The sequence below is a fragment of the Sus scrofa genome, chromosome X (assembly GCF_054392235.1).
Source record: "Sus scrofa isolate SSC_HxYL_T2T_F1_AM1 chromosome X, Sscrofa_HxYL_maternal_Yorkshire_Landrace_v2.0, whole genome shotgun sequence".
NCBI lineage: Eukaryota > Metazoa > Chordata > Mammalia > Artiodactyla > Suidae > Sus > Sus scrofa.
In genome coordinates, this window is record NC_139401.1 from 39,933,510 (window position 1) to 39,957,121 (window position 23,612).

Sequence of the window (23,612 nt, forward strand, 5' to 3'; positions counted from 1 at the left end):
AAGGGGAAAGGAGGTAATCCCTGCTGATAATTTTCTGTCACTCTACATTTATAATTTAGAAGGCAAAATGATTAGAGGAAATATCCAAAAGATTGCAACACCTCCATTCTAATGCAGCGCTCCACTTACCGGATATAATTGGTAGTATTCCCACCCAGCTAAGAGCTCTAGCCCTTCGTTGCCTAGGATATTAGTGTTTCAAGCCATATAAGTGATTAATACTTTAATAAAAAACGTACCTTTCAAATCATTAGGGTAATAATCATTTCATAATCTCCCCAAACTCTCAAAAATAATCCTTTCTGGTCTTGGTAATTTGACTTAAACTGTCTACGGGTCTCCACCACTACTTTATGAAGCCAATAACATTTTCCGAATTGGCAGAGCTACTTCTCCAGAAGTTTTCATTCTTTGACATACTTCTGTTACTTCTCAGAATCGGGATTTTATACTGCGTTTAATAAGTAACGTCTTTCGCTTTAGGTCCTCTGACTTTCCTGAAGCCCAGGCTAAAACCCAAAGCACTGCCTTATCCTTGCAACTACAAAGCTACAGCCATTTTCCCTCTCTAATTCTTTCAAAATGATAAACCTCACATTGTGTCCCAGGGAGAGGCCAGGGGCAAATCACGTTGCTGCATGAAAACAAGGCACTTGGAGATGCACCAGCCCCGTGTGAGGGAAGGAAACTGCTTCCCCGGGCCTCTCCTGCCCAGGACCACGGAGCAGTGCCCCTGAAGGTGGAGCTGAAGCCCTCACCTCCCCCCCCCCCCAAACAACAGAGGCTACAATGTATTCCAGGAAATGTGACACACAAGTCTTGTGGTTTAAATTTACATGATGCCCATTATTTTGAAATTCAAAACGTTAGTGAAAACTTTTCAAGATACAGGAGTGCAGGTTTGTTGTAAAAATCTCACATGGGAGTGTGCAGAGAATAGAAGAGCCAAATTCCACCCCAGTTGCTCTCACAGAGGTAACATGGCAAAAAAGCTTGGGGAAAGCACACATTTCCAGACCTCTGTTGTTTGAAAAAAACCAGTGAGTTGTTATGCTATGCATTGTTACACCTTCTGCTTTTCTAAGTACTGTGTCTTAGACCTAACTCCCTATTACAGCATCGCGGCATCCCCTCCTTTTGCACAGTTGCATAATACTCAGTAGCATGGATGTGCTGGGATCATTGAACCAGTTCTCTCTTGACAGCTACCTGCCAATGCTGCCGTGACCACCCTTTTGCGCATGCCCTGTGCTCATGTGCACAGACCTGCAGAAGAGAGGCCCACAGGTTGATGTCCCTGGACTCTCTGTTTGCTTAAAGCCCTCTCTGGGCCTGTCTTCTTTTCTTTGTTTCAATTTCAATGTAATTAAATGTTGCCAGGAGAATGTTTTCTGCATAGTATCTCTGATTCATCGGAGCAGACCATCAATCCAGTAAGATGACAGCTCATACACCACCATCCATACCTTACAAATCCTCACATTTGCATCTCCTTAGGTACCTGGCACGTGGTTGACGCTTGATAAATGTTTGGGGGGTAGATAAGGAAAAGCTAACTATATACAAGAGGTATGAAAGGAAAGTGTTCCAAACCCAAAGTTCCTAAGGTGAGAAATCAGATCTTAAACCAAGATTTAATTTGATCCCAAGTTTTGTTATCTTCTATCTAGAAGCTAGGAAATAGTTCGTGAGGATTCTTAGTTTGGGGGGAGCAAAATGAAAGAAAATTGGTACTCTACTGCTGAAATCTTCTAACGGAACTCCATGAAATGAAAGGAGAAAGAAAATGTAAGATTAAAGACCAAAGAGTGTGGGAAAGATGAAAGGAGGAAGTTACAGGCCATTTGCATTCATCTAGGTGTTATAGATTTACATCAAGTAAGTTTTAATGTAAAAACATACCAAATATATGGCCCCCCTCCACCTGCCCATTCTCTACAGATCACAGATCACATCCTTGATGGGCAGGGGCGTAAGCAAAGCAGCATGGCTTTACTTGGGCTCGGATCCAAAGCGTCTTCTCCAGGCAGTGGTGAATGTGACGATTCCGTCCCTGAGGGTCCAGGAGTGACATGGCCTAGTTCAGGACCGCTGGCTTTGGAAATGAGCAGACATAGGGGAAGGCGAGCTTAAACGTGATCCCACAGACCACTTCAAACAATGGGACAGGGGGGTTCCCGTTCAGGAAACAAGCAGAACAAAATCAAAAGTGGATGACTTTTTGGGTAGGAGGAAGTATGAATGAATTTGTAAATTTTTTTTTTTTTTTGTCTTTTTGCCTTTTCTAGGGCTGCACCTGCGGCATATGGAGGTTCCCAGGCTAGGGGTCTAATCAGAGCTGGCCTACACCACAGCCACGCCAGATACAAGCTGAGTCTGCGATCTACACCAGAGCTCAGGACAACGCAGGATCCTTAACTCACTGAGCGAGGCCGGGGATCGAATGTGCAACCTCATGGTTCCTAGTCGGATCTGTTAATACTGAGCCACGACAGGAACTCCTGAATTTGTAAGTTTTTTGAAAGAAAATGATGTCTTTGAACTTCCTTAAAAATGTTAAAATGTCATTCTTCCATCTCATAACAAAGGACCAGGTTTAGTTAACAGTGTAACTAACAGTTATACCTCTAAGCGATCAACTGACTCTTCAGTCAACAAATATTCATTGAGCACTTGAGGGCCTTGGCCTCTGCGCTCAGGACACAACAGGACAGAAACAACTGATTGCCATAGGAGTTGACTTTTCCTAAGGGTACATAAAGAAGCCTGCAACTGTGGAACTTTCTAGAACATCCCTGTGATGGTGGCCTGTGTCCTGCTCCTTGTCCTACTGCCTCAGGCTACCAGAAATAGGTAGTAAAAGTTCGGTAGTAATTGGAAATGGCTAGAAAATGGACTTTCAGGCCAATTCTTTCCTTGCCTTCCGGCAAAAAAAAAAAAAGGGAAGGACTTCTATCGCAACGTTGACATCACAGCAGCGCCTTGGGCATCCTCATGAGTGAGACTTCCAGGCAGGGGTATGGGGACAGGACTTGCAAGCCAGTGAGCAGAGAACTCTGTGTGACCCTTCACACAGGCCAGCTGAACACGGCCTTTGCTGTTTACGCAGTGAGTCTGGGGATCAGAAAAGAAACTCGCCTTTTAAATAGCAAAGCAAAACAACCCCCTCCCCCAACCAAACAACAAAAACCCCTGAATGAGAGCAAGTTTGGCATAAGAGTAGCTAATATCTTTTGGTCGGTCCAGATCACGTAACACCAAGCTTATGCATATTTTAAAAACCGTCTCAAAGAATCAAAGGAAAGAAAGTCCAGAAAAAAGTCCTCTTTGGGTGGCATACTCTGGTGCGTTTTTCCTCTTCCATGGAAAAGGTGGCTGAGGTGGAAGCTGGGCTGACTTTCGCAGAACATGTCTGATTTGTGTTAACAGTCAACCTAAAATTAAAAAAAAAAACATTGTTAATTTCCTTTATTGGTGGGAGAGAAAGTAAAATACTTAAGACAGCTATTTCTTTTTTTATTTATTTATTTATTTTTTGTCTTTTTAGGGCCGCACTCTCGGCATACGGAGGTGCCCAGGCTAGGGGTCCATTCGGAGCTATAGCCGCCGGCCTACACCACAGCCACAGCAATGCAGGATCCGAGCCGCATCTGCGACCTACACCACAGCTCACGGCAATGCCGGATCCTTAACCCATTGCCAGGGATCGAACCTGCATCCTCATGGATGCTAGTTGGGTTTGCTAAAAGCTGAGCCACGACAGGCACTCTGACAGCTATCTATTTTAACAAGTTTTTCCTAAGGAAATTAACAAGCTGCTGTTATTTTTTTTTTTTGTCTTTTTTTTTTTGTTGTTGTTGCTATTTCTTGGGCCGCTCCCTCGGCATATGGAGGTTCCCAGGCTAGGGGTCGAATCGGAGCTGTAGCCACCGGTCTACGCCAGAGCCACAGCAACGCGGGATCCGAGCCATGTCTGCAACCTACACCACAGCTCACGGCCACGCCGGATCGTTAACCCACTGAGCAAGGGCAGGGACCGAACCCGCAACCTCATGGTTCCTAGTCGGATTCGTTAACCACTGCGCCACGACGGGAACTCCCAAGCTGCTGTTATTAATGCCACGGCTAAGAGCGAGGCTCAGTGGCATCACTTTGGGCCGAAACACTTTCTGATTATGTCATAAAGTTGGTTTATTTAAGACTAGACCAATGACTTCAGGGATACGTGACTAAATGGAGCTGACAGGGAGTTTATTTTGAATTAGTTCACAGATGTGAGAACCATCCATTAGAAAGAGCACAAAGCTTCGTGTCCTTTCTATCAATTAAACAGGACACAGGGGAACTTCAGGTGACACTAAGCTGTGTGTTCACTATGGCCTTACATAAGCCAGCGGACATCAAAGACAGGAGGCCGGTCTGCCCTTATTCAACATCCTGTGCTCAAACTCACCTCAGGTCTTCCCCTCGGGTGTCTGTGCCCCAGGTTCCTTCGAATCCAGTTTTTCATGCTGCTGATGCAGGCTGTCCAGCTTGTACATATCTTCTGCGAGGCCATTTCTAAGATCCTTGTTGTTTCTCAGAAATTCTTTCACCACTTCCAGTTGATTTAAGATCTGCAAGAGGAAACCATTCAATGTCCAGTTTAGAGACTCATATAGCAGACTTTTAATTCAGACGAAAAAATGTACTCGCTCCAAGCCTGGCTCCTGCTCAGGCGACCACCAATAGCTGCTTCTGGGGTCACACAAGGGAGTGTTTGCTTGACTCAAATGTTTTGCTTTTAGGGGTCAATATCCAAAATATATAAGGAACTTGTACAAAAAAACAAAAACAAGAACCAAAAGACTCAATGAAAAAATGACCAGAGGACCTGAATGGACATTTTCCTAAAGAAGACAAATGGATGGCCAACAGGCACATGAAAAGATGCTCAGCATCATTAATCATCAGGGGAAGGCACAGTGAGCAATGGGAGCCTGCTGTCAAGCACTGGGACCTCTATCTAGTCACTTGTGATGGAGCCTGATGGAGGATAAGGTGAGAAAAAGACTGTATACATGTATGTGTGACTGGGTCACTTTGCTGTACGGTAGAAAATGGACAGAACACTGTAAACCAGCTATAACGGAAAAAATAAAAATTATTTTAAAAAAAAACCCCACAATGAGACATCACCTCACACCTGTTAGAATAGTCATCATCAGAAAGAGGTAAGAAATGCTGGGGAGGGTGTGGAGAAAAGAGAAGCGTGTGCAGTGTTGGCGGGAATGTAAACGGGCGCAGCAGCCACTGTGGAAAATAATATGGGAGATCCACCAAAAAATCAAAAAAGGAACTAGGAAGCCTGAGAATATATCTGAAGGAAACAAACACACCACGCTGAAGGGATGTTAATAGCATCATTATTCACTAAGCTAAGAGGAGGAAACACCCTAAGTGTCCACAGACAGGTGAGTGGATAAAGAAGGTGAGGTTCAGGAGTTCTCTGGCGGTGCGCTGGGTTAAGGATCCGGCACTGGCACGGCAGCGGCTTCGATCGCTGCTGTGGTGTGGGTGGTACACATATACAATGGAATATTACTCGGCCATAAAACCACGGAAATCCCACCATTCCAGACACCATGGATGGACCTAGAGAGCATTATGCTAAGCTCAATAAGTCAGACCGAGAGAGACAAATACTGTACCATCTCACTTATGGGTGGACTCTAAAACGAAAACAAAAAAGGAAACTCATTGAAAAAGATTGCTGATTTTCAGCTACCAGAGGTGGGAGTCAGGGAACAGGATGAAGGCAGACAAAAGGTACAAACGTCCAGTTACAAGATAAATGAGTACTAGGGCTGGAATATATAACACTGACAATAGTTATGACAATGGTTAACGCTGCAGTGGGGCAGATCTGAAAGCTGTTCTGTGAGTAAATCTTAAGTGCTCTCATCACAAGGCAAAAAATGTTTTTTCCCCTTTTTTTTTTTTGGTATCTATAGGAGATGATAGGTGTTAACTAAACTTATTGTGCTAATCATTCCATGACATAATAAGTCAAACTAATATGCTGTATACCTTAAACTAATACAGTGTTGCATATCAATTATATTTCAATTTTTAAAAATTTTTTGCTGTAAAATTTCCTGCATTTGTATGAAACGGCTCTATATCTATACCTACATATTTATGTGTGTGTATGTATACACATATATATGCACATACATATATGCAAACACATATATATGTGTGTATAAAATAAAATGAAGCCCTTTCATTTTGAATTTTGTACCTATATTTATTATGATTAATATATATATACACATATGCATATATGCATATATATATGTTTTGTTTTTGCTTTTGTTTGTCTTTTGTCTTTTTAGGGCTGCACTTGTGGCATATGGAGGTTCCCAGGCTAGGGGTTGAATCGGAGCTGTAGGCACCGGCCTACGCCACAGCCACAGCAACACAGGATCCCAGCCATGTCTGCGACCTACACCACAGCTCACGGCAACGCCGGATCCTTAACTCACTGAGTGAGGCCAGGGATCAAACGCACAATCTCACGGTTCATAGTTGGATTCACTAACCACCGCGCCACGACGGGAACTCCGATGTGATACTATTCTGAGAGGGCGGGTACTTTTATTAGTGTAAATGTCATGATATGTTACCGGTGGGAGTTTAAATTGGTATAACCTCCACAGATGACAGTTTTGGCAAAATCTATGAATGTTAAAACAGAAAATGCTATCAATTAAAACCACACTCCATTTCTAAAAACAGATCCTCCAAATAGCCTGTCACTTGGCACAAAATGACACGTGTACCAGGTTAGTTAATGCAGCAATATTTCTCTTAGCAGAAGGTTTGAAATAATATATTAAAATATGAACCATCCATAACTGAAAAACTATTCGGCCATTAAAAAACAATAATGAGGCCATGCTTTGTGATCTGATATAGAAAAAAATCAGTTGAAGGACAATGTCTATTATGCTGCCATTTGTGTTTTTAAAAATGTGTATGTGCCAATTATATCTCAGTAAAGGTGAAAAATTTTTAAATATGTGTATATATTTGCACATGTGCTCACAGGTAAATGCACAGACTATCTCTGGAATAGACACAAGAACTTAGAACTTCCTGCCTGTGCTGGGTGCTCTAAGATGCACCCTAGGGTCCTTCCCATCCCTCGGTTGCCATCAGATGCCTGTGACCTTGCTGGCTGGGTCTGTGCGCCTCACGCACGCTCCTCCTCCTGGAGAGGGACCCTCATTCGATGACTTGGGAGTGATGACGCTTTGTGCTGTCACCTCCTGACCCACTCTGCTCTTGAAATGTGCTGAAGAAGGGTGATTATTTTAGCGCATGGGGAGGAGTTTTTTTTTGTTTTTGTTTTTTTTAAATTAAGAATGGGGAGGAGTTCCCATCGTGGTGCAGAGGAAACGAATCCGACCAGGAACCATGAAGTTGAGGGTTCAATCCCTGGCCTTGCTCAGTGGGTTGAGGACCTGGTGTTGCCGTGAGCTGTGGTGTAGGTCACAGACGTGGTTCGGATCCCTCGTTGCTGTGGCTGTGGTGTAGGCCGATGGCTACAGCTCCGATTGGACCTCTAGCCTGGGCACCTCCATATCCCACAGGTGGCCCTAAAAAGACAAAAAGACAAAAAAAAAAAAAATGGGGAAGGCTCGTGCATGTTTATATGTTAAAAGGAAAGCGGAAGTAAAGATGGGAAAATGGAGCACTAGAAAAGTCATGGAATGTAGTCAGACTTGGATGCTGTGGCTTTGCCACTTAACCAGCTGTGTGACTTTGGGCAAGACACAACCTCTCTGAGCTCACTTCCATGTATGCGAATATAGGATGATGATACCAAGGCCGCCTGGGATTCTTGTGAGGATGAGAAATAATCTACTAACAGCACCTGGCACTGTGTCTAGTACCTTCCTTTCTTCCTTCTGACATTCATTCCACAAAGGTTTTTTGATTCTACCATGTGCCAGGCAGGCGCTGTTCTATGCAAAAGCTGCCTAGCGCCTCCATTCTTCCAGGCACTTAAGCCAAAACTCTGGGACCCGTCTTCGATGCCTTCCCGTCTCTCACCACCTCGACCCTTCACCCTGGTGCCAGCCACCGCCTCCCTCACCTGGTAGCTGCGGCAGCCTCCTAATGTCCCCCTGCCTCCGCCTCCGTCCCCTCCACAGGGCAGCCAGCGTGCTCCTTCCACGGCTCTGTTGCTCACAACTCGGCCCCGGCTGCCGCCTTGGGTGGAAGAGCCTAGGTCTGGACGCACAAGGCTTCGCTCCTCTCAGCTCCTCACCCCACGCCAGCCACCTCGTTCAGCTTGCCCTTCGCGCCGCCGCAATGCTCCCCCCGCGCATGCGCGCACACACACGGTGTCTGCGCCGCCTCCAAGGAATCGCTGTCTCACCTCCCCAGTGGGGCTTCCCAGGCCACCCGGTTGCAACACGACACCCGTCCCCTCTTGGCCACTGCTGATCCCCACACTCCGTCCCACACAGCACTTCTCTTCCTTCTAACGTGCCCCATCATTACTTATTATATTGACTATTGACCGTCTGCCTCCCCCCGACAGGGACGCCAAGCTTCTAGAACTGTGCCCGGCACTCATTTAAATATTTGTGGAATATAACAAATAGGATGTCACCTCCATCCACTCCCCGCCTGTCTCGACTACATTCTGTCGCTGCCCCTTGTCTGCGAGCTTTCCCCTGGATCTCTGTGACAGTGGCTCCCCCACCAGGGTTTAAGAAATCAGTACTGATTCTAAAGAAAGCACAAGTTCTTTACATGTTTTGTAGCCATGTGCTGTGCTCAGTGTTCTTGCGCTGAATTTTGAGACCCCATCCCCCATCCTAACAGATCATCGAGGGCAGAGCCGGTACGTGAGGGGCTCTAGGGTGGCAGCTGATGCTGTAGACTGGCCCACGGTGGACACGCTCTACTCCCGTCTAGACTGGTCTGAGCAGCCGCTGCTCCTGTCTGGCTCTGAGGTGGACTGCATTTGACAACCACACCTACGCACGCACAGTGTATTTTAATGGGAGCCCCCTTTTATTATGTTCTATATCATTAAGCCTCGTCAACTGGACAGAAAGGAATGGAGATGATGAGCTCTCTGCTGCTTGCCGGCCAGCACTCTCCCGTGCTCCTTGATGCCTCTGTGGCAACGTCACACTAAATCACCATTAACCATTTTTTCTCAACCTGGTTTTCCAACCCTAGAAGTCCCTGGGCCAGGGATTGAATTCAAGCTGCAACTGTGACCTATGACCTACGCAGTAGCTGCCCTAGCCCCACTGTTTTTTGTGGGTTTATTTTTTATTTTTAAATAAAAAAATTTTTGTCTTTTTAGGGCCTCCCCTGGAGCAAATGGAAGTTCCGAGGCTAGGGGTCCAATTAGAGCTGTAGCTGCTGGCCTACGCCACAGCCACAGCAACACGGTATCGGAACCACATCTGTCACCTACACCACGGCTCACAGCAACGCCAGATCCTTTAACCCACTGAGCGAAGCCAGGGATCGAACCCTTGTCCTCATGGATACTAGTCAGGTTCGTTAACTGCTGAGCCACGACGGGAACTCCAAGCCCTACTGTTTTAATGAACACCAGAAACAGGTCTTGATAAACATTCACAGGAAAAGTCCTGTGGACATAATGTAATTATTGCAATTTCTGATGCCTAATTGTACATTTTTTTTTCATATTTTAACACCTCAAATGAGAATGCACTTTGCCACTGACAGTGTCTTACAATAAATCGGCAGCTTTTTTTTTTTTTTTTCCTTAGGAGTAACTGAATTAATGGTGTGTCATGTGATTGATAGTGTTTTAGATTCACTGAAATTCTCTGACTTTGGAGACTAACCCCGAAGAACATGAATAACCATACATGGTGCTGAACGTTCAACAGAGGTCGGTGCCACACATCGTGGAAAGCTAACCTTCAGCATCTCAGAGATAACATGCCAATCAATCCGGACTTACATTTTGATCCATTGAAATATCAAGATAAATGTCATGGGCTGCTGAACAGAAAGCATGAAAAATGAGAATTTATCACCTCTATCTACAGACTTTGGGACCCACAGGACAAGCCAATTAACCCCAATTTCCTCTCTGTAGAACAGAAGTAATGAGGGGTTGAAATTTACAGTTGCTCATTCCTCAGTGATCCAAGATCTGCTATGCAGCCCATGGGAAGGTAGGCACAGGGACAGAGCAGGGAGACCCCCGGGCCAGCCCTCATGCCCCCGCTGGGTGACCTCTGGCCCATTAGCACCTGCTCCTTAGGGTTGCCGTAAAGCAGGGGACTGCCAGGTTCCCATCCAGCTCCCAACTCGCAGAGATTCCTGGCATCAGTGTGTTGCTTCTGATGCATTTTGTACTTTGTTACATAAACAGGAAAAGAACTGCAGCTCCCTCAAGAAAGAAGAGAGGAGGATTTTATTTTATTTTATTTTATTTTTTTTTGCCTTTTCTAGGGCCGCTCCCGCGGCATATGGAGGTTCCCAGGCTAGGGGTCTAATCAGAGCTGTAGCCACCGGCCTACGCCAGAGCCATAGCAACATGGGATCCGAGCCGTGTCTGCGACCTACACCACAGCTCCTGGCAATGCCAGATCCTTGACCCACTGAGCGAGGCCAGGGATCAAACCCGCATCTTCATGGATACTAGTCGGGTTCGTTACCACTGAGCCACGATGGGAACTCCTGGATCTGGTATTCTAATCCAGTAAGTGCTGGGATATTTTTGAACCTTACAAAAATATAATTCTACTACTGGAAGTTTTTTTTAATACCTTGCACATAACAATGAGGATTCACATGTCCTGCCCTTGAGGCCATGGTTAGCCTGCAGTGTCCTGAGCTAGAAGCCTTACTGATCCTTTAAGACCTTGCCCTCACCACCTCCTGCCAGCCCCATGCCACGCCGGCTCTGCCCCAGCAGAGCCTCCAGAACCCGGCTCCTCATCCACAGCCCAGCTTCTGGCCCCTTTCTCTCACCCTCGGGCACCGCGGGAACCTCCTGGCTCATCTCTGACCTCCAGCTGCCGGCAGACTTCACTTTCTAAAACCATATCTGATCCATCTCATTTACTCTTTCTTCCTTAAAAACCTCTGGTGGCTCCCAACTGCCTTTTGGGAAGAAGGTGCAAACCCCTTAGAGCGGCAGAGAAAACCTTTCAAAATATGGCTTTGACCTACCTGACTGCCCTCACATCTGACCGCACCTCCTGTGCCCGCCTCATCACTGTCCCGCCCAAGTGAGTCTTTCATGCCTTGGCAAGCGCTGCTCCTTCTGCCAAGAATGTCCTTCCGCTCCTGCCAATTTGCTAGACTCTGGTTTGAATATATATATAATTTTTGCTTTTTAGGGCCGCACCCATGGCATACAGAGGTTCCCAGGCTAGGGGTCCAACTGGAGCTGTAGCCACCAGCCTCCACCACAGCCACAGCAACGCCAGATCCAAGCTGCGTCTGTGACCTTCACCACAGCTCACGGCAATGCCGGATCTTCAACCCACTGAGTGAGGCCAGGGATCGAACCCGCAACTTCAAGGTCACTAGTTGGATTCGTTTCCGCTGTGCCATGACGGGAACTCCCTGATTTGAATCTTAGTTCTAGTTCAACAGCGCCTTCTCAGCAAAGCCTTTTTTTGGGGGCAAACCCCTCCGACCTGCAGAGCTCCCCAGAGCCTTCAGCTCAGGGGTCTGTGGTGGCCCTTACTTCAGCGTTCCACTCTGGCGCATATTAGGCACCCAGATGTTTGCTGAATGAATGAAAGTATTTGTTCTAGGGTAACAGCAATTTGTGTCAACAGAATATTCATTTCTGGCAATTCTTTGACTTTTACATCAGAAACATAACCGGTGATAAGTTAAAAGGAACTATTCATCATCCTTTGTGCCTTTCTTTGTTTTGTTTACTCACCCAGAGGACATAATAATACTTTTATTTCTTTTTTTACCTCTTCAGGCAACACCTCTTGTTCCTCTGCTTGAAGATACAGCTCTTGAAGTTTTTCCTTTAGTAATTCCATTTCTATCTCATTGATTTGGCTCTCCGTCAAGTAAATTCTTGTTTCATCTTCACACCCATCTCGCTGATCTTCCTCAGGGATGTGAACAGCCCAGTCGGATGTCAACAGCTATTGGATGACCAAACAAATGTACGACATGACGGAATGGAAAAGATACCCCATTGGGTTACTCGAAGAATTTGTAATTAGGGAGTTCCCGTCGTGGCGCAATGGTTAACGGATCCGACTAGGAACCATGAGGTTGCGGGTTCGATCCCTGCCCTTGCTCAGTGGGTTAACGATCTGGTGTTGCCATGAGCTGTGGTGTAGGTCGCAGATGCGGCTCGGATCCCGCGTTGCTGTGGCTGTGGTGTAGGCTGGCGGCTACAGCTCCGATTAGACCCCTAGCCTGGGAACCTCCATATGCCGCAGGAGCGGCCCTAGAAAAGGCAAAAAGACAAAAAGACAAAAAAAAATGTGTATTTAAACATCGTTGACTGGATCCATTCTAATAACAGCCTGTGGCCACAGAAAAGCTGCTCAGCGCAATCGCAATTCTGATTTCATATCAACATTGGTCCCCTGCTTACATTCTCCAATTTCATTTAAATCTAGGGAACTTGGCGTTGCGAACCAGTGATTGAGGTTGCCTTCCTCCCTCCCACCTCCGCTTTGTTCTTTATGCCAGAACTGTTCAACGTGATTTTTTTCACCTGCTCTATTCGAGAGTACACCGCCATGATCTCTGGGATATTCTTGAATTCATTCAGAAAATTGTGGATCTTCATCTGAAAGTCCCGGAGCCACACAGAAGATACTTTCATGTCTGAAGAGTGCATGATTTCATTACGACACTTAATCACCTACAGAAAGACAAGAGAAAAGTCGTCACAAGTCCAACAGTGGGGTAAACTGAGATTTTGTAGCTCAGAGAGAAACTGCAGAAAGGCCTTGTTTGCTCTAAAACCCACAAGTGTGTGGCCTGCCGGTGCTACCAAGGCTCGAGGGGCATGTTCACCCTCTCGCCACTTGAAGAATGAATTAATCAGAGGAAGAAGCACAAACAGGAGTTCCCATTGTGGCTCAGGGTGTTAAGAACCTGACTAGTAACATGAGGATGTGGGTTCGATCCCTAGCCCTGCTCAGTGGGTTAAGGATCTGGCGTTGCTGTGGCTGTGGTGTAGGCTGCAGCTGCAGCTCTGATTCGACCCCTAGCCTGGGAGCCTCCATATGCTGTGGGTTCAGCCCTAAAAAAAAAAAAGACAGACAGACAGACAGACAAGCCAGGTGCTCTTTTGTGGTGTAGCCAGTTAAGGATCCAGTGTTGTCACTACAGTGGCTTGGGTCACTCCCATGGTGCAGGTTCAGTCCCTGGCCTGGGAACTTCCACAAGCCATGGGTGCGGCCAAAAAAAAAATGAACTAACAGAAATACAGACAAGCCTACAACTGTCCTTAGTCCTTGAAATCCTGAGCCTGGCTGGATAGCTCTTACACAATTCCCCAAATGCTGTAGCTTAAAACAACTTTGCCAAAGAGCAAGACTATTGTCTACTGGCTCTGGGAATACCCAAAGGCTGAAGCAGACAATTCAAAGATTTTCCTTTTTTTTGCTTTTTAGGGCCATACCTGAGGCATATGGAGGTTCCCAGGCTAGGGGTCCAATCAGACCTGCAGCTGCCAGCCTATGCCATAGTCATAGCAATGCCAGATTCAAGCCACGTCTGCGACCTACATAACAGCTCACGGCAACACTAGATCCTTAACCCACTGAGCAAGGCCAGGGATCAAACCTGCATCCTCATGGATATTACTCTGGTTCATTACCACTGAGCCATAATGGGAACTCCCATGAAAATCTTTTAATATTAAAATATAATTCACATCAAGTCGTCCACATTCTTGGTTAAAAGCTATCAGAAGAGGTCGTTTTTGTACTGTGATAGTTTTTGTCCCTGCTAATGATAAAGGATTCTCAGTCCTTTTAGTTACTGGCATGCTAGCAAAATATACATGCATTTTTTTCTACATATTATAATTAACCCAGGTATGCTATAAACTGTTTTCAATGATCCTCAAGAGTAATAAATTTATCAGAGATGTTCTCTGGTGAAATGGAGGAAGTCTGAATCTCCCAGAGGAAGTCTGACAGGCATAGCAATCTGTTCTGACACTGTTTATTCATTAGTTTTTAGATTTTCTTCAGTTCTATTTAACTTGAGCTTGCAAGTGTTTAGCCAATGAGATTTAGAAGCGCAGGATTCAAATGATGGCATACAACAGAACAAAACAGAACAAATGATGCATTGCTCTGTAATTGCTTTTTTTTTTTTTTCCTGCACCCACCTCATGTGGAAGTTCTTAGGCCTGGGATCGAACCTGTGCCCCAGCAGTAACCAGAGTTACAGCAGTGACAACACCAGATCTTTAACCTGATGAGCCCAAGGGAGCTGTCAGTATTTGTTCTTTTAATATGGAATTTTTTTTGGCTTTTTTTTTTTTTTTTTTTTTTTTTTTTGCTTTTTAGGGCCGCACCTGCGGCATATGGAGGTTCCCAGGCTACGGGTTGAGTCGGAGCTACAGCTGCCGGCCTACACCACAGCCACACCAATGTGGGATCTGAGCCTCGTCTGCGACCTACACCACAGCTCACGGCAATGCCAGATCCTTAACCCACTGGGCGAGGCCAGAGATTGAACCCGCATCCTCATGCATCCTAGTTGGGTTCATGACCACTGAGCCGCGACGGGAACTCCTGGTAAATTATTTTGCTTCCTTTTATGGCAGAACAAGGGAGAGAAATGTGAGGGTCATCTTTTTAGCAGCCAATGGGGGCAGCAGCGAGTTGTCAGGAAGCTTCAGTCAGGGAGACTGGAAGGGTCCGTCTCCCGACTGCATCTGGACAGCGGTTCTTGGACATCACGGAAGGCGCATGGGATGGGGGCCCCGCTAGCCTGCTTAGCGATGCCAACTGTGGACCAAAGTCTAACTGCCTTTGCACACCACTTCCTCCACTCTGTCTGCGCAGAGCCCGGGAGCTCCGCCTGCCCGGCTGCTTGGGCATTTAGCAGCACAGGGTGTGTTTCTTGGCTGCTCCTCACAGCAGGGACCCGACCGTCTCTCAGTGTCTGCTGTTCAGTCAGACAGCTCTTACCTCTGTGACTTTCTTTCGATCAACCACAAAGTGATCGCAGGAGTTGATGAGGCTTAAAAGAGCAACTGCGTCACATTCCTCGGGTCCTGTTTTGTCTGCCAGTCCTCGGGGCATGAAGGCCTGCAGCAGGGGAGGGACAAGGGGCACATGAGTCTCCTCCGACCCTAGGAGATCTGTATCTATCTAGTGGGACAGGGTATGTGCCTGTTCCCCAAAGGGTGACTGCAACTCTCTCACTGAGGTTTCAAGTTGGGAAACAGTGTGGCTGCCAAGCCTCAGCCCGGGGCAATAATGCAAGAGTTGCTCTATCTGCCCATCTGCTACTAGAGATACTTAAACACTGGACCTAATTGTCCTTTCTTAATGGCAAAGAAGCAGGAGGCAGGGGTAGAAAGCATCTTATTATTTATTTATTTTGGGGGGCCACACTCACGGCATATGGAGGTTCCCAGGCTAGGGGTCAAATGGGAGCTGTAGCCTCTGGCCTACACCACAGCCAAGTCGAATCCCTAAAAGAACTCTAAATAAAGGGACAGTAGTCAGGACCAACGCTGCCTCTGTCTTTACTGACACTCAAGTGCCAACCTGCCGACAGAAGTCAACAAGGGAGGCTGCAAATGTTGAGAAAGAACTTAACGAATGTATCGCAGACAAACTTATTTGCTGGAGTGGAAGATTAAAAAAAAAAAAAAAAGAGAAAGATGGGAGTTCCCATCATGGCTCAGCAGTAACGAATTCAACTAGTATCCATGAGGTTTGCGGGTTCGATCCCTGGCCTCGATCAGTGGGTTAAGGATCCGGCATTGCCCTGAGCTGTGGTGTAGGTCGCACACGCGGCTGGGATCCTGCATTGCTGTATCTGTGGTGTAGGCCGGTGGCTACAGCTCCGATTAGATCCCTAGTCTGGGAACCTCCATAGGGTACAGGTGCGCCCCTAAAAAGACAAAAAAAAAGGGGGGGGGAACAAAATGTTGCTTGCTGCAAATGTGGCTGAGAGGAACATTCAAAGTGAGAGAGGCCTTCTCAAAACCAAGCATAGTTTTTCTTTCCCACGAGTCTGGCCTTTTCTCACCAATATAACTATGTCAAGGTTTGATTCTAGTGCCTCCTTCCTTTCTTCAGAACTAGAAGTCGCCAAGGAGGCCTTGCTGCCTCTGTGCCACTGAAAGCTGTTGCTTACAAGTGTATCGCACCCGCTGGGCTCCTCGTGTTCACAGGCACATATGGGCTGAGAGGCAACCTCGCTGCCTCTCCCGGGGCCCTACTGTCTCTTCACGGACTAGGAGGAGAAACAGCAGGAGGTCGGAGAAATGATCGGGGGGCCACGACATGCTGGGCCTCGCTGGCTTGGAAAAGGACTTTGGCGTCTATTCTGAGGACATCACGAAGCCACCCAAGGGTTTCAGGCAAGGGAAGACAGCCATCTGATTCCCGCCTGAGGACCGCACACGCCGCCCTGCGGAGGACGGACCAGGGCTGAGCCAGGCAGCAGGGGCGGCCAGGTGGGAGGCTGGCAGGAGAGGGGAGAGAGCTGTGATGTAGACATGTGCTGGGAGCCACAAAGTGGCTAAGAAGAATAATCCTATGTGAGGCCTAACTGTAAGCAAAGCTACAGCAGAGGCTGAAGAAACTGAAGCTGCAAAGCAGTTTTGAAGAATCCCCCAGCTGATCCTGTTTAGTAAAAATTTCTGAAATATGATTTCCTCTTCTATTCTTGCGCTTCTTTTCTGTCTGACGCTTATGTGTGTTGTGAGTCATTCTTGGCTCATAATATTGGGAACTTTCCCAAATTCCTGAGCTTCCACCCAAGTATGGGCCATTATTTACTTATAAACCTAAGCCCTTGTTAAATAGGTTGAAAATAATTGAACCATGCATAAAGAACTTTCCTAAGAATGGGAAGTTTCCCTTCAGAGGAGTAATAGTAAATATTATGCAGAACTGCCATGTAGGCCTGGAGATCTTTGTTGGACTCTGGTCCGTCCCCATGGAGACAGATTAGGGGGTGGTTTGGGTGTTGCCCATGGCCCAACAATTGTGGATACTATAAGACAAGACATATTTTTTTTCCTACAATAAACACTACCTATTGGGATCCAGCAGGTGGAAATTATTATTATAATTGGCAAGATTTTTTTAATATATAAATTTTATAATTAATAAAGATTTTTATAATAGATAAGGTTTATTTAAGACAGTTTATGTTCGCACAACCTGCTATGGTTTGAGGTCAGCTTGACCTCGAAAGCAAGCCACGTGTGAATACCCCACTCCCCATCAATGGCTATTTATGCCTGCTAGAGGAGCACAATAGGTAGCTTAGGCAAGAATATTTATCACCTTATGCCAAATCATTGTTAAAGTAAAAATTAGATACCTATTATTCTGCTTGCTATTTACTTATTTTCTAAGAATAAAAGTACAGTTTGTACGTAATCTTCATTTAAAATCTAAAACTAAAAGAATAGTTTGGAATAATAAATTAACATATATTGTTGTTTGTATAATCATGCATAAGAGTAAAATGTATAAAAGCTGATGCTCTCCTTTCAATAAACGGGTCCTCTGCAGCACTTGCTGAGGGAGTTGGCTCCAATTCTTTCCGCGCCTGTTTGTAGCCCCTCCTCCTGTTCGTCGTCTCCTGGCTGCTGGGGCTGGACCCCGGCAGACATGGAGAAGAGAAGGCCCCAAACGATTCACAGGTACAAGGTCAGGGGGTCGTGGGAGGAAATGAAGCAGGAATGACTCTAGGTACTTGGTGGTGGCGGCGGGGGGGGGTGGTGCAGGCTGGGGGGTTAGTGATGAAGAGTCAGGTGTGAGATGCGAAGATAAAAGTGCCCAGGAGGGGAGTTCCTGTCGTGGCTCAGTGGTTAACGAATCTGACTAACATCCGTGAGGATGCAGGTTCGATCCCTGGCCTCGCTCAGTGGGTTAAGGATCCTGAGTTGCCATGAACTGTGGTGTAGGTCACAGACACAGCTCGGATCCCGCGTGGCTGTGGCTGTGGCGTAGGTCAGCAGCTACAGCTCTGATTCGACCCCTAGCCTGGGAACTTCCATGTGTTGCGGTGCGGCCCTAAAAAGCAAAACAAAAACAAAAACAAAACAAAAAGACATAATTCACATACCATATAATTCGCCCATTTAAAGCATACAGTTCTTTGTGATGACATGGCTGGACCCTGAGGGCATTATGCTAAGTGAAAGAAGTCAGACAGAGAAAGACAAATACCGTATGATCTCATATGTGGAATCTTACACAAGAACCCGAGCTCACAGAGGCAGAGAACAGATCGGTGGATGGCGGAGTGGGTGAAATGGGTGAAGGGGGTCAGAAGGTGCAAACTGCCAGTTATCAAATAAAGAAGTCCCAGGACTGTAAGGTTACAGCATGGTGACTATGGTTAACACTACTGTACTGCAGTACTTGAAAGTGGCTCAGAGAGGAGATCTTGAACGTTCTCATTGTACGAAAAAAATAGGAACTTCCATTTTGGCTCAGCGGAAACAAATCTGACTAGTATCCATGAGGATGCAGGTTCGATCCCTGGCCTCGCTCCGTGGGTTAAGGATCCGGCATGGCCATGAGCTGTGGTGTAGGTCGCAGACGCGGCTCGGATCCTGCATTGCTGTGGCTGTGGCTGTGGTGTAGGCTGGCGGCTACAGCTCCAATTCGACCCCTAGCCTGAGAACCTCCATATGCCCCCAGCTGCGGCCCTAAAAAGACCAAAAAAGAAAGAAGAAAAATCAGCTGTAACTACACATGGTAACAGATGTTAACTATTGTGATCATTTCACAGTGTGTATAAATATCAAATCATTATGCTGCACACCTGAAACTAGTATCATGTTGTTGTCAATTACACCTCAATAAAAAAAAAATTAAGCATACAGTTTAGTGGTTTTTAGTATATTCAGAGAGTTGTGCAACCATCATCATGGTCCGTTTTAGGATGTTTTTATCATTCCCAAAAGAAACCCTCTACTCTTACTAATCAGCCCCCTCTCTCCTCCAGGCCCTGGCAGCCGCTGCTCTACTTCCTGCCTCCAGAGATTTGTCTATTCTGGACATTTCCTGTATGTGGAATCATGCAATATATGACCAGCTTCTTTCACTTGGCATAATGTGTTCAAGGTTCATCCAAGTGTTGTAACGGGCATCATCAGTGCTTTATTCTTTTTTATGGCTAAATAATTCCGTCGTGTGGCTAGACCTCATTCTGCTTAGCCGTTCATCAGCGGATGGACATTTATACTGTTTCCATCTTTTGGCTATTAGGACTAGTGCTGCTATGAACGTTCATGTACAAGTTTTTTTTTTTTTTTTTTTTTTTTTTTTTGTGCTGCTGCAGTTGCTGTGTTACACCACAGCCACAGCAACGTGGGATCCAAGCTGCGTCTGGGATCTGCACCACAGCTCACAGCAAAACCAGATCCTTAACCCACTGAGCGAGGCCAGGGATCGAACCCGCAACCTCATGGATACTAGTCAGATTCGTTTCCACTGTGCCACGATGGGAACTCCTCATGTACAGGTTTTTGCGCCAATGGTGTTTCCACTTCATTGGATGTGTACCTAGGAGTGGTGCTGCTAGGTCATATCTAACTTTCGGTCTTAATCTCTTTTAAAAAATATCAAACAAAACTTTAGGCAATACTAAAGCTATTTAATGGGAATAAGCTGGGAGGGCGGAAGAGTGGATAAGTGAAGGCTCAAAGCCCTTGTTGGGCAGGTGGGAGGGGATAAGGCCAACGCTCAAGTGGAGGGACAGAGTGGCTAAGAGGAGAGCCGCCCTTCCTCCTTTGCAGCAGAAGGAAGAAGATGCCGCGCAAGGAGGTAGGCTGGTGGGTCTGGTAAAGAGCTGAGGAAGCATGTATCTGCGGGCAGCCCTCAACTCCAGGAAGCCAGAGCAAGGCTTGCAGCTGGAATGGGGCGGGGGACCAGCAGGGAGAGCTTGGTGAGGGCCAGGCGGCGGCAGCGGTCTCCAGGAACAGGAGCCTCCGGAGGGACGTGGCCAGGCTGCTGAGGCTTGTGATCAAGAACTGAAAGTGAAACCTGTCCGCTCCCTTGTGAGATTCTTTCCCAGAGCAGAAGCAGAGGATGGTGTCATCAGAGACGGAGCTGGGCCTGCCAAGGGCCGAGAGGAGCACAAGGGACTGAAAAGACTGATGGGCTGTGGACTCTGGGCTGCCTGAGGAGACAAGGGAAGCCGGGAGGGGAGGGCTGCTGGCAACAGGCAAAGCAGAGGAAGCCTCAGAGAGGCGGAAGTTGTATAGGGGCGAGGGGTGGGCGGGGGACTTTGAATATGTGTGCCAAGGGCAAGCAGGGTGTTGGACCCTGTAGCTCCCTGTGCTGACATGGGGAAGGATTAGAGGCTGCTCGAGCTGAGAGCCCAGGACCGGAGACAATGCGCTTGGACTGGGTCTGCAGGGGACAGCAATGAAGAGGACAAAGAGGGCAGTGAACAGGGAGCATGGGCTCCAAGAGGATTCTGAGGGTATGAAGGCAGCCACAGCAACCAAACAAGTGAGGGATGGTTGCAATAAAGGTAGAGGGTTAAGTCATTTCTTTTCTAGGTAAAAGCAGAAGTTGGCAATTCTATGCAGCAAGGAAAAAAAAATGGTCAAGAGGGCTGTAGGTGTGGTGGGTTTACTGGTCCACGACAGCCGAAAGTCTGGGAGTCACTGTTATAACCCAGCTTCCGCATCTTTAAAAAAATTTATTTTTATTAGAGTGTAGCCGATGTACAGTGTTATATCAATTTCTGCTGCACAGCAGTGACCCAGTCATACCTGCATGTATATGTGTGTGTGTGTGTGTGTGTATACACACATTCTTTCTCTCATACTATCCTTCCATCATGTTCTATCCCAAGAGACTGGATATAGTTCCCTGTGCTGTCCAGTAGGACCTCATTGCCCATCCACCCTAAATGGAAGAGTTTGCATCTACCAACCCCAAACTCCCCGTCCATCCCACTCTCTCCCTCCCCCCAACCCCCGCCTTGGCAACCCCAGGTTTGTTCTCCACATCTGTGAGTCTGCTTCTGTTTTGTGCCATATTTTAGATTCTACACATCGCTGGTATCATATGGTAATTGTCTTTCTCTTTCTGACTTACTTCACCTAGTATGAGAATCTCTAGTTGCATCCATGTGGCTGCAAATGGCATTAGTTTGTTCTTTTTATGGCTGTTCCATTGTAACGTTCTCATTTTTTGTCGCTAGAAGTCCAATGTGCTATCCATTGTGCCACAGAGCCATTTTTTTTTTTTTTTGCCATTTCTAGGGCCACACCTGAGGCATATGGAGGTTCCCAAGCTAGGGGTCAAATTGGAGCTGTAGCTGCTGGCCTACGCCAGAGCCACAGCAACGCCAGATCCTAGCCATGTCTGCAATCTACATCACAGCTCACGGCAACACTGGATCCTTAACCCACTGAGCAAGGCCAGGGATCGAACCCGCAACCTCATGGTTCCTAGTGGGGTTCATTAACCACTGCGCCATGACGGGAACTCCCTGTAACTTCCTCTTTTTTAAAGTTGGGAACAGAGGATGGCCCAATGCTGCACCATAGCAGATGAGTGGGGACTCTGATTCCTGCTTCCCAGGCACCAAGCCTGCACCTGCTGGAACCAGCAAGTAGACTGACTCCAAAAGTAAATTTGTGTTAGGAGGCTACTTTGACTGCCCCTCCTCACCCCCTACTGGGCTTCTGGCAATTATCAAAGAGTCAAAAAAATTCTTCCATCAGCCTGGCTAGTAAGTCATTTCACCAAGATCTGACAACAGACCCAAAAGCCCCTTTTCATCTGGCTGCCTACCATACCCCTGCCTCCCCCAGATTTTATTCCTTAGCTAGCTAGGCACTTAAGGTTCTTTCTATTTTAGCTTTAACTTCCCCTGACTCATTTTGCCATCCTCTCAGCAACCTACAGACAAAATGAGCTCTTCAGGGAGGTTACCCTCAAAAACGCCTTGCCTGCTTCTACCTCTGTGCCTGTGCCCACGATGCTCGCTCTACATCTTGCCCCAGCGTCTCTTGCTGAAATTTTTCACTAAGATGCGTTGGGTCCAATATAACAGCCCGGAACCGCCCAGACACTAGACCCTTGATCAAAAACCCAAATCTCTGTGTCTGCATCTGTACATGGGACCCCAGCTTCCACATAGACCCGACAGACGCCCTGGGCTCCAGGTAACCCCTACCTGGTGCGCCAACTCCTCCTTCCCTCCCAACCGCAGAAGCTTACCTTGGCCACCTCCCAGGCGTCGACCGGCCAGCGGCCCGGCCGGCAGTTTCCCCAGTGGACATCTCCATTTCTGTTGGTGTGATGTTTCAAAATTTCCCGTTTCCACTCTGCGCACACCTGACACTGAGGCTGAAACTATAGGGGTCGGAGATGAGGAGGGACCCGGGAGGGAGGGGCATCTGGGCATCTGAGCCTCATGCACTGCGGTCGGCCCCGCCCCGAGGAAGGCAAGGGACACTGCGCCCGGAGAAGGGAACGGGAAGAGGGACCGTGGTCAAGGCCCGGGACCAGATGCTCACCTGGCGGGCACGCGGGCTGCACCGCGAGACGCTGCGGCAGGTGGCGTGGGGGCCCAGGCCGGGGGCGGCGGCGAGCAGGCCGCGGTGGAAGGCGTGCACCTCGCGGCTGACGAAGCCCTGCAGGCAGCCGCGTAGCAGCAGCAGGCAGTGGCCTGCCTTCACCCAGTTCTTGTACTCGGTGCAGTTCAGGCGCGCGGCCAGCTCGGACAGCACCATATCGGCATCGGGACCCGTGGGCCACGGGGCAAGGGGTGGGGCGCACGGCCATGCGCAGGCGCAGAAGCCTGGGAGCGCCTGGGGCAACGGCGCCGTCGTGGGGCGTGGCCCAGGCCGGCAGTGCCTGGAACCCCGCCCCCGCCCCCCCAGGCGGGGCGTTCTAGTTTCCGGGGCTTATCGGCCCCGCCCCAGCCCTAGGTATCAGCAGACTTGTATCTACTTGCCCAGATAGGCTGTACCTGAAACTCTTACCGCCCTTCTCTGTTCCCCCAAACTGAGTCCTCACCAGCTGACTCAGATTCGACTCTCCCGAAGTCCCTTTTTTTTTTTTTTTTTTTAATTGTAGAAATGTAGACCGTGTTTAAGGCACAGGCCTTGAATTAAACATGTTCCTCGCCTTACACAATTCTAGGGAGTTTACTTAACAGGTTCCTAAGCCCGCCGATTGGCTGTAGCTTGCTTATCTGGACATTAGCGAAACTCGACCGCTGGGTGCCTGGGCCGCGCACCTGTTACGCGCCTGCACCGTGCCAAGGTGACACAAAGCTCAAAAACACCTGCCATTGGGCCACCTAGCCGAGGCAAACAGGACGACACAATCGCCCCCAGTGAGACAAGGACTTCTTCCACTATGGTCCTGAAGCATGGAGCT

The 23,612-nt window shown here is 47.6% G+C and overlaps 1 protein-coding gene across 3 annotated transcripts; it reads right to left on the reverse strand.

The window, feature by feature from the left end:
• Positions 1-1,864: 1,864 nt before the first annotated feature.
• CXHXorf38 (chromosome X CXorf38 homolog) lies at positions 1,865-23,004 on the reverse strand. Of its 3 annotated transcripts, XM_003135023.5 has the most exons (7): positions 22,745-23,004; positions 22,446-22,580; positions 15,195-15,314; positions 12,755-12,904; positions 11,991-12,170; positions 4,454-4,616; positions 1,865-3,434 (listed from the first exon to the last, which is right to left on the reverse strand). In XM_003135023.5, exons 1-6 carry the CDS (start codon positions 22,958-22,960, stop codon positions 4,455-4,457), a joined length of 963 nt encoding a protein of 320 aa, XP_003135071.1. In that variant the 5' UTR covers positions 22,961-23,004; the 3' UTR covers positions 1,865-3,434; position 4,454. The 3 variants fall into 3 exon arrangements, with proteins under 3 accessions (XP_003135071.1, XP_003135072.1, XP_084863964.1); XM_003135024.5 differs by lacking the exon at positions 22,446-22,580; XM_085007838.1 differs by lacking the exons at positions 1,865-3,434; positions 4,454-4,616; positions 11,991-12,170; positions 12,755-12,904; positions 15,195-15,314 and adding an exon at positions 20,105-20,385.
• Between the last annotated feature and the right edge of the window lie 608 nt (positions 23,005-23,612).